At 37.1% G+C, this 10,854-nt stretch overlaps 1 protein-coding gene across 1 annotated transcript in view; it reads left to right on the forward strand.

The window, feature by feature from the left end:
• Positions 1 to 10,854, forward strand: part of LOC103920405 (chromosome unknown open reading frame, human C9orf3) — a 193,565-nt gene that overhangs the window by 88,323 nt on the left and 94,388 nt on the right. Inside the window, 2 exon segments of the mRNA XM_009328133.1 lie at positions 690 to 733; positions 8,566 to 8,626. Coding sequence (XP_009326408.1) covers positions 690 to 733; positions 8,566 to 8,626 — 105 coding nt within the window.

Here is a 10,854-nt window from a genome sequence, read left to right on the forward strand (position 1 = left end):
GGGGTGCCAGAGAACCTTTGTGTGATGTCAGGTGTAACTTTCGAAAGAGGGCTTATCATAACATTATAAGTGAGGATGATAGTAATGCTGTTACACTGGCATTGCACCTTCTTTGTAAATCCATGAAAGAAATTCTATCTACCTTTTCTCTGAAGAATCTACTTCTTAGTTGGTGTGGTTGGCAGCAACACTGTGAATTTTGTCACGGAATGAGGAATAGGTGTGATCTTCCAATCAGGTATGGGCATTAAGGAAAAAAAAGCCTCATGTGGTTATATAATTAAAGACAGTGTGATAACATAAGCAAGTGGAGAGAACATAAACACTCTTAATTCTGGTGTTTCTTAGCGTTTGAGTATGTGAATCTGCAGACTTTAAGAGTTTTAAATATAATTTGTGTGTGTGTATTATAGATTAAATAGAAGTGGGAATGTGGGATTGTGTAAAATAGTCAGCAGGCTTTTCAAGCCCATTTTCTTTCAATATTGACACTTTTTGCTTGAGTGGGTTGGAAAACTGACAAATGTATGTTGTACAAATAACTGAGCAGTATATCACCGTAGTGGATATATAAACTTCTTTCTTATCATTGTTATCTGCAATATTTATAAATCCATTACTCACTAGCAATGCAGACACAGTTATGTCTTCATAAACATACTAACTGTGGTGCTTTGTTTGTTTTCCAGGATTTTCTTTGCATGCTGTTGGAAGACATCCCTGAACAAAAAAAGTAAGTGAGAGCCAGGCTAGAAAAGTCAAAGAAGAAAGTAGAAATCAGATTTAAATATCAGCTGTGCTAGCCAGAAATAGTAGGATTTCATTTAGTATTGTTCTGCTTGCTTTTTTCAAATGTGTGTATCTTCCTCCGAAAATTCCGAGACCTATATACACAAAAATATGAGACTTGCTGTGTTGTTCCTATCGCATGCTTCCCTCAAGCAGTGCGTTTAACTTGCATGTTAGGGCAGCAGTGAGGTCCTGTGTTCACTATGCGATCTGAAGTGCCAGGCGCAGCTGCCTCTTCAAATTAATCTGTGATCCTCCTGCCAGCTGCTTTTGGCACATAGCACCCTAGAGCAAGGAGGCCAGAGCTTTGCCGTGGATCTAGGAAACCAGAGAAGATGGATTTTCCTCAAGCAGTAGTCTGGTACCATCCCCTCCCTGTCACACATTGTGCCAAACGGGGAAGGATGGAAAACGCTAACGGAAATCCAGCATTAATTGCCTGAAATGTCCTTCAAAATCCTGCTGTATGTGACTGTGACTGGCCGAAGATAATACAGCTAGTCTTTAGCAGAGCTTTGAATCCATCCCTGCTTATCAGTTCATTTGTTCTGTGCTACTACAGACTGTGCTACAAATACAGATTCTTTTGTAGTGTAGCTTTACATATTATAGTTTTTAAAAATAATGTGTTCGCTTGAAAAATGCAGTTTTGGGGAGCAGGATTCCAAAAGTCTTCATAAATCTGGGTGAGTACTTTGGAAAAAAAGGGAGAGAAGATATTCATAGAAGTCAAATGCCTTGAGTTTTTAGTGACACACTTCTGTTCTTAGAGGGTGAGGGATAGAGAAGCTAGTTATCATGGAGATAATGTGTTTTGTGGCATCATGAGTTTAGTTTGCACCATGGTGTTACATTTTCCAATGATGTACTGTAGGATGATATTTCGTTTATACCCTTGGATATGGGTTTGCAGTCCAAATAGGAATATTAAATGGAATATATGTGAAAGTGAATTATTAAATGGCATGATTATACATTGATTTGTTAAAATACCTGTTTTCCTTCCTTTTTTCACTTGTGTTTCTCTGAAGTTCAAACCCAGTGCAAAATGTTATTTGAATAAGCCTCCAATTTTCAGCCTAGAAACATACCAAAATATTTAAACTTTCAGTGAGACTAATGCAAAAGAAGTATGTCTCCATTTGCGTTGCATCATACTCCAGAACATATGGACAAAATTTCAGGTCTATGGTAATTCATTTTTATGCTGATGCTACAATCAGACATATAGCATATCTGAACTTACCTACTGCCAAATTACTTTGGGTGCAGTTACCAACAGCAACGCCAAGAATAATAGAACATCTGGATATAGAGAAGGCCTTTATTTCTTACCTGCTACAAAGATGTTTTTTCATTCTTGAATGTTTTCTGTTGCTAGTACACAAATACTAGCCTGAGGTAAAAGCAAAGGGACGAAAGATAAAAATGAAGTATTTTTAGAGATCATCTGCTGATGAGTGCTTTTTTGCACAAAGTTCAGTCGTAGGAGTGAAGTGCATTTCAAGATTAGAGCAACAAAATTCTTTGTAGCACACAAAACCTCCCAGACTTGTGCAATTCTACCAAGTAAAATTTTAATGTTAAAACTAAATGCTACTTACTTGGAAAATATTAAGCACTCCAATATACTGAAGTTTGTAATGGAGGCTGGACTTAATCATAAAAAAAAAAAAAAGAGAAGAAGAAAAGATAAATTAGTAGTAGGGAATCAAGCCAAATCCTGCCCTCAGCTGCGGCGACAGAAGCAAACTAGTGTAGCTAGGAGTAGAATTTGGCTTATGGGAGACTTTGGTAATGAGAACAGGATTAACACTGGCAGAAAGCAATCATACAACAGTGTGGAAATTTTCTGTAATTATTATGTTGGTGTAACCCAACATTGGTTTTCTGCTATTGCATGCAGCAGACTATATCTAAAAGATTGTCACTCTTCCAGTACTTATTCCTTTAGTTTTTAGTTGCAGGAGATTTTTTAGTACATTCCCAGCAATGAGCAGTTCCAAGATACAGACGTAACTTCTTAAGAGGCAGTCATTGATTTTTGCTGCCTTCTGTACTCAGAGGAGGAGGACTATATGCGTAGTTTATACGGCTACTTCACTTCCTGCTCTGACTCAATTTTAATGGCATGTTAGCACTAGGAATCCATTCTCTAAGGCAGGATCTTCCTGTTTCTGGACTGCGGCTGAATACTGACATGAGACAGGCCTAGCAGTAGCTTCTGGTCCTTTAGAGTTGCCTAACTTGCCCTTAAGGCAGATTATTTCTGTGTGTGAAGGGCTAATGGCAAGAAGGACAAACAAATACCTATCATTACCCTTCTCTGTTTTCAAAGACTTTTAAAATATAACATGCACTGGCTATAGCCTTACATTATCTTGGCCTTTCTGTAGAAAATCTACAGTACATCCCACCTGTAACTGAGGCGTTTTATTCCTCATATATAATTTGAAACTTCGCTACGTTAAAAAAAACCCACAAACTAAACCAAACAACAACAAAAACTCCTCTTATGTGTCTGTATACCACAGTGCACTAGATTTGATAAAAAGCCCAGCGGCTCTGTTTTCCCCAAGGCTTACACCCCTAGTCTTTGCTGTAAATTGATCCTCTCCACATCTGCCCAACATGTGAACCATGCAAAGACTCAGTGTTTTTAAGGCCCTGTAACAGAGGGTGAGTTTCACCAGCCTCAGATAAATCAGAGTTTCAGCTGCTTGTGCTCTTTACGACTGAAGATTTTTTTGAGCAGGTCAGTTCTGTTCTTTGGGGTTTTCTGGTGGTATTTTTTATTTAATTTCATTCAATAAAATAAGTGTACTAGTAAAGCTATGGTTTTAATAATACACGATAGACAAAGGAAGGCTTGTTTACAGCTCTGCTATTTGTACTGTTAACAACGCAGGCTTACTAACCACAGTCCTTGGATGTCTTCATAAATTGTCAATTAAGTACTAAATCAATGTTAAAATAATGCTGTAATTTCAAACTACTCAGCTGTACAGGTATATGTCTCTTTCTTTCATACTTGCGTTCTTCATTACTCACATTGTCATGAATGTGGTGATTTTGATTGAGACAAACAGCTGGTAGGCACCCAAGTCCCAAAGTAAATCATTGGGAAAGGTTTTTTCCAGTGTTTTTGATTCCTCCATTTTTTTGGTACGCCAAAATATATATGCTGGACAAAAAACAAAGGAAATCTTATCTGCAGGAAGCTATGGCTAGTTGACAGAATCACTAATGAGTCACTAGTCTTTGGTTTGCTCTAACTATGCCTCCATATTTAGCTGGAATGGCTTACTTTGAAAATGATTGATGTGTATGAATGAATATATCCAGATGAAGCAAACATGCTTGTTGAAGTATTTTCAGTTGGATATAGCAGACTTTTTATCTTCCTTTACCAAAGGGGAAAAAAACAAAAGTTGCACACTTCCACGTGCACTGTTTATTTGCTGCAACATCTTATTCTAAAAGTGGTTTCTCCTCCTTGACTGAGGAATTAAGTGGGTTTATGATAAAGTTTGTAGAGTGCCTTCGGGCCTTGTGCAATGAAAGCTTGATATATACACATCTTTTATAATGCTAATTTTCAAATTATTATTAATGTTAGTATTTTATAGAGCTTGCTTTGAAGCACTGAATCTGGCCATGAACAGTATGTATGTATGTTAGGAGATCATTCCTACGCTGATCTGCTTATCATCTAAACAAACAGACAATGGATGAGCTAATGGATGTACTAGCATTCTTATTTTACAGTAGGGAACTGCAGTACAAAGCAATTGAAGAACCTGCCCAGCCTTGTAAGAGCTCTGTTATAGTGCTAATCAGTTGAACCCAGATCCCACAGTCCAATACAGTACCTTAACCAGAAGGCCATTCAGGAAATCATACACCCACCAGATTTAAGTCCTTACAGATGCTTAACTGCAACATAAGCAGGTGGTAAGTGCCCTTTTTGAATATGGATGCTTTACTGAACTGCAGCCTCTATAAATAGCAGGCCCTGTGTCCTTTCTCTAGGACATTTGTTTTGAAATAGCAATCTGTGATCTATTTTTTGGGCTTGTTTCGAAGCCAAAGAAGTTAGTGGAAACCTTTCCAAGGACTTCACAGTTCTTCAGTATTGTCTCTGAACACATTCAGAGTAGATCTTTGCAATAGTCTGCATATTACTAAAATATTTGGAAAAAAAAAAGAGTGAATGCCTGTAAAATGCTAAAACAAGTTGCTTTTTTTGATGGGTGCTAACAAGAATGTCCTAAGTTGGAAAAAAAAAAGGTGTGTGAAAGTACCAACAAAGGAGACTGCATATGGTCATGTGACAGGTGTTTAGCTGAAACTGAGGGTGCTGCAGGCAGAGAAATAGCAGCGTGCTGTCTTTGCCCTTGAGAAAAATGTCAAAGTTTCAGGAGAGGCTGAACAACTTACTAGTGGTGCTTCTGCCTGGATTAGTGTTGTGTCAGAACAGTGCAATCCCCCTCAGTGTCATAAGCTCATTTCAAAGCCAGTGTTTTGAAATGAGCTATTGTTGGCTTTGAAAGAAATAGAGGGTATATTAAACAAAGGCACTGCATAGCAAAGGTAGTGTTATTATTTTGCATAGATTTTTTTTTCCTGAGGAAATCTCGCACTTTAAATTCAGTTTAGTTTCGGGGGGGGGAGGAGGAAGGACAAACTGGCATTGTGAGGCTTTGTTTCTTATCCCTAGGTGAGACAAATTAAATGCACAAATAAGGGTATTTTTCCCTAGCTGCTAGCTCTGCTTCAGCATTGGAACACTAAGCTGTATTGGTTTTGATTCATGCAATAACAAATAAAAAAAAGCTGTTTGAGGCAGAATAAATGGTACGATCCACCTGATCTACCTTTGACTATATAAAATTTGGGTGTCCAGTTTTAAGCTAGTCCTGTATGTGCTTTCTGTAGTAACCAGACAGAAATAAGAACTCAAAAAAAAAAAGTCATCTTATCCTGAAGAAGGTGAATTGACTGACTGTTTGGAGATACTTTCTATCCATTCCCTGTGGTAGGGACTCAGCTAACTAAAACTAACTTAGACTAGACTCCAATTTTTAGAGCACTGTAGTAAGGTAAAGGTAATTATAGCCTGAAGGATCTGGCAGTCAAATGCTCTAAATTTAATGAATTTGCACAAATAACAAGGTACTACTAAAAGCTGACCAAATCTGCATATTTAGTAATTAATTTGAATGTAGAACACTACCCCATTACAAGCATGGCGTATATGTTCAGTTATATGTAGAAAATCGATTTCCATAGTGATCAGACATGCAGAATGGTAATTGCCTGAAAATTCAGAATCCTGGCCACGTAGAAATGCTTCTGCATGACCGCTGCTATTATTTGAATCACATGATCAGAGGGAATTATTTTTTTTGTCTGTGACAGTCTACGATCTCGTAATGTTACAAGAGATATTTTGACATTTCAGATTTAGTGATTGGGAAGATTTCTTTGTCTCTATGGGAATTATTCCCCCTTCTGGGACTTTTAAAGTCATCTTAAAAAGTAAGTAAGAGATATGTCATCTCTTACTTGTAAAGACACTGTTGAGGTAAAGTTTGGACCTAAATTGCATGAACAATCAAAATATATTACCAGCAACGAATAGACTAGTGCTGTTTCCACATTAAGCCTCCTTGGCCTGCACCATAAGATATGAGTGATCAAAAACTGAACAAAACTATTAATAGAAAATGAAAGCATGTATAAATTTCTTTATTGTCATTGTAATCTGAATGTTCTTTAATCTGAAGCTTCTTCCAATTTTCAGTATGATGCTGTAGCCCATTTGTGCAAGCATATCTTAGTAGCTGAAGACATAGGGCAGCATTTGTAAGGAAGACTTTGTTACGTTTAAGGCACTTGGTGTCTGGTTTTTGCCTTTGTTACAAAATTCCTGTGTGTGTTGGACAAGCTTATCAAGACCAGATTGCTTATTTTTTGCATATACTGTTGAACAATTACTCAATGAGAAGCCAGATGACTCTCTATTTTGATGAGATTCTCCCACCCCTAATTCACATTGGAAGAATTTTATTCTATTAGGTAGACCTGCTCATTTTAATGGACCTCCTTCAGAATACTGCTCAATGTGAGTAGGGATGGCAGATCTCCCAACACAATGGTGTAGAGTGGAGGTTGTAGCTGCTAATTCTACCTCAAAGGAATGCTAATACCTAGTTCTGCTTGGAGAGGGAGGGTAAATTTTTCATCTTGGATTCAACAAGGATAAGAATATCTAACTCGGGATATAAGCCATGTCTGGAATAGTACTGTTGTTACACATATTAATAGCAATAATTTAAATCTTTAGTCATTCCAAATAAAGCTAGCCAAGTTAAAAAAATGTAATAACTATGATCAGTAAACACACAGAAATTTTTACTCTATGAATGTGTTCCAGCGTCATCCAGTAACATATTGCTTGACTGCTTTTGAGACTCCATAGGTTCTCTAAGCCTCAGTTTTCCCATTTGCATGGCAGGCGTAACTGTGATTGATACCTCTCCCATTGGCATAGCAAAAGTTAATATTTAAAGGTGTTTAAAAATCGTTCAGTAAAAATGACTGATGTATTCATTACAAATCCTTCTTAGTCACTGATACAGTCCATAAACATCCTTTAGGGTCAGAATTTTGGGCACAGCTTTGTCAGGGGTTGGGGGAAAAAAAAAAGGCTTCTTTGTCATGTAATTCAAATAAAAATTGTATTGGGTTGCTTGACTTCCTGCTTCAGAGCTTCTAAATGGCTGTTCTTTTCATGAATGCTTTGTTGGTTATGGGTCTACACTACACACATGAAGGTAGCTGCAAGTATTAGAATGAGTCTTGCCAAGGCATTACCATGCACAGGACTGTGCACATCTATTTTGCTTCTCAGGATATTTACATTCATTGAGGGCTTACTCAAGTTCCTTTTTCAGTATTGGCACACTGCATGGACAGTGTGTTTTTTTGTTTTGTTCTGTTTTTTTAAATTGGCTTCCCTGCAGGTTAGGAAGACTTCAACCAGAGTTGAAGTAAATGCAACAGAAGTTGCTTACAAAAGTAAAAGGGGAAATACAATTTCTGAATTTGCAAATACTTATGCATGTGGTTATTCCAGTCCCACACAGCTTGATCATGACAAACTATTGCCTTTTGTTGGGGCTCCAGACTATTCTGTGACTTTACTGTGAATGTTATCAGGATATAAGGAAAGTGCAGAAAAGATGAAACTGAAGTATATTAGATACTTGGTAACTTTGAGAATTAATATCCATCAGTGCCTCCTAAGACCCAAAAATTTAAGGAAGTTTGTATTTAATTTCATTTTCTTTGGTATTTTATCTTTACATGTAGGCTGCTTCTGTAATAAAATACAGGTTTTGAATGTCTCCAGCTAAATTTACTTGCCTGTGATTTTTTTTGGTAAAAGAAACAAAAATCCACTCAACAAGAAGTAGAGCACCTGTTCATACTTCACGTTTCATAAACGCAGTTTACCATCTTACACTTTCTCTGTCCATCCTCATAAGCACTGAATTTATCATTTGAGTTTTAAGCAAACAAAACCTGATCTGTTTTTAATTTGCTCACATCACCTGATGGTATTACTCATTTAAAAAACAAGAATGTAGTACCACTGCACTACAACCAACACTTGGAATTCAGGGTTTTGCTCAGCTTCTAAAGGGTTAGTTTTCACGTGGAAAAAAATGTTATGTGTCTTCTAACTTTTTTTATTTTTGATTTTTTAAGATCTGAGTTAACTGTAGAAAGTATCTTCCAGAATTGGCTTGACACTTCAGGAATACCAAAGGTAAATACAAAATACCAGTTCCCAATTCCTTCTGGAGTCTTGCATTTCTCATTACATTGTATGTTATTTAAATCATTTCCTGAACGTAAACAGGTATGGTTTTAAATAAACAGTTTTGATGATGACTGTTTTCGACATCTTTATACGGGTTTAGCTTTCATCGGTTGCAGGTTTTTGATTCTACCATCATCTCAACAAACCTGCCAAAGGACAAATCTTACAGAACTTGTCCTCTTGCTTAATATTGTAGTCACATGGAAGTATGCTTTACAGTATAGTGGTGGACTCTACGAAATATAAGGAGCATTGTTTACAGTTGTCAGTGTATGAATTACTTGAGAGCCATACTGACAGCAGTAACTAAATGTTAAACTATTTGTACTTTGATATTTGGTGAATATTGTGACTTCCTCAAGAATCTGCTGCATGGGTAACATATTTCGTTGGTGTTCCAGCTCTGTTGCAGTTGAGACTGAGCATTATTTTCTGCTTTTAATACTAAAAGCTTTTAATATTAATGTTTTAAATTCTGTGAACTGAAAATGCTTAGTTGTGTCAGTGCTATGTGAAGGCTTTGATTATTCGTTTAGGTCCAAAACTGGGATTAGCTGAAGAAAGATATCTCTGTATAAATCTTCCTAAAAACCAGTTTTATATAATGTTTGTTTTTATTATACACTGGGGGCTCAATTTTAACTGATTTCGCCTAAGCTGGCATCCCCTAAGTTGCTTGGGGTTTATCTTACCTAGTGCTTGCAATTGTTTCCACTTTGCATTAGCATTTAAAAAAAAACTTGGAAGAGTTGGAATGATAAGTCCTGGTTTGTATGTGCAAAAGTGAAGGCACATACAAAAGTCACTTAGGCAGCATGACTGACGCTCTGAGGAGTGGGCATGTTTGCAGGTGGAATTCTCAAAATAGCTGGAGGGCTCAAAATGATAAGCAGTGGTCACTGAACCTGAGCTGTACCCAAACACTGGTGTTGAGCTCTTCCCTTGACAGCTTTAGAGGTGTGCATGTCCATTGTTCTCTGTATGCTGTAGAAGGCTCTTTGGGAAGTTTTGCCCTGACATCAAAATGTTCAAAGACTAATATTTGAAGATGCTATAAAATCAAGGTGGAGTTTGTTTTTTGCTGTAGAATTATTGAAAATAAAATTAGCTTTTATTGAAAGGGAGGAAAGGAAGGGACAGTAAGTATCATCATACATCTTGATGTTCAGTCATTTCTTGAAAAAGGACCTTGATTTTAATGCTATGTTTTGATCAAAGTTTTGTTCCCGATAGAAAATTCAATACATTGTAGGACAGCTGCTTCAAGTATAGGGGAGAAACTGATGTTGCACAGCTGTAGTTGTTAAGATGCTGAACTGGCTGTCTGAAATGAAGGAGTTTTCTGGCATTTTACTTACACGTATCTCTTTGAGGATGTGCCTTATTAGGGTCTCACAATCAACTCTAAAATCACAAATAAGAAAGATAGGAGCAGACTAAAGAATTGGAAATGGTTTTGATTAATGTGAAAACTGAACTCTGTTTTCCTGAGTGTGTACTCTAAGTTGTTCAGAATGAATAGTGAGTAGTTTCATAATACCCTGCAAGTGTCTGTTGGTTGTGTAAGCAAAGCATGTAGCAAAAATATTTGCACATCCAGGAGGCTTTTAAATTTTCTTTAAAGACCAAAGAGGTTTCCCTGATCGTTTGGCTCTTTTGTAAAAACAACGTCAACAGGAATGGTGCTGATTTAGTATTCTGCTTCTTCTGAGAGTCAGCACGCTGATCTCTTCCCTCTGTCTCTCTCTTCCCTCAATAACCTTTTTGATGGTCTACCCTTGTTACCTTGAGCACTTCTCATGCTCTTGTGGGAACTAGTTTCCACTTCATTGAAAGAACTGGAGTTGCTGTCATTCAGTGAATAGGAAATCCTGTTTCCTTTGTGCTTTATTAAATCATTTGGGGAGCCCTTATTCCAGAAAGCAAGACTGTAGAGGTTGCTTAGTAGCTCTCAAAATGTTAGTATCTATAATCTAAATATGACTGTATTTACTGACTACAGAACTATAAATCTACTCGTGTGCTGTACAGGAGCTGATATTGAAACCCCCTTAAAAAGTATTTAGATTATCTTTATTTCAGCAAACTATTAACTTGGCTAACATGATGAGTCTATGTGAAGGCACATAGACCACCTTCTTACATGCAGGTGAACTACCTGCATCATAAATAGC

Source organism: Pygoscelis adeliae, unplaced genomic scaffold (assembly GCF_000699105.1).
Source record: "Pygoscelis adeliae isolate BGI_AS28 unplaced genomic scaffold, ASM69910v1 Scaffold45, whole genome shotgun sequence".
NCBI classification, from domain to species: domain Eukaryota; kingdom Metazoa; phylum Chordata; class Aves; order Sphenisciformes; family Spheniscidae; genus Pygoscelis; species Pygoscelis adeliae.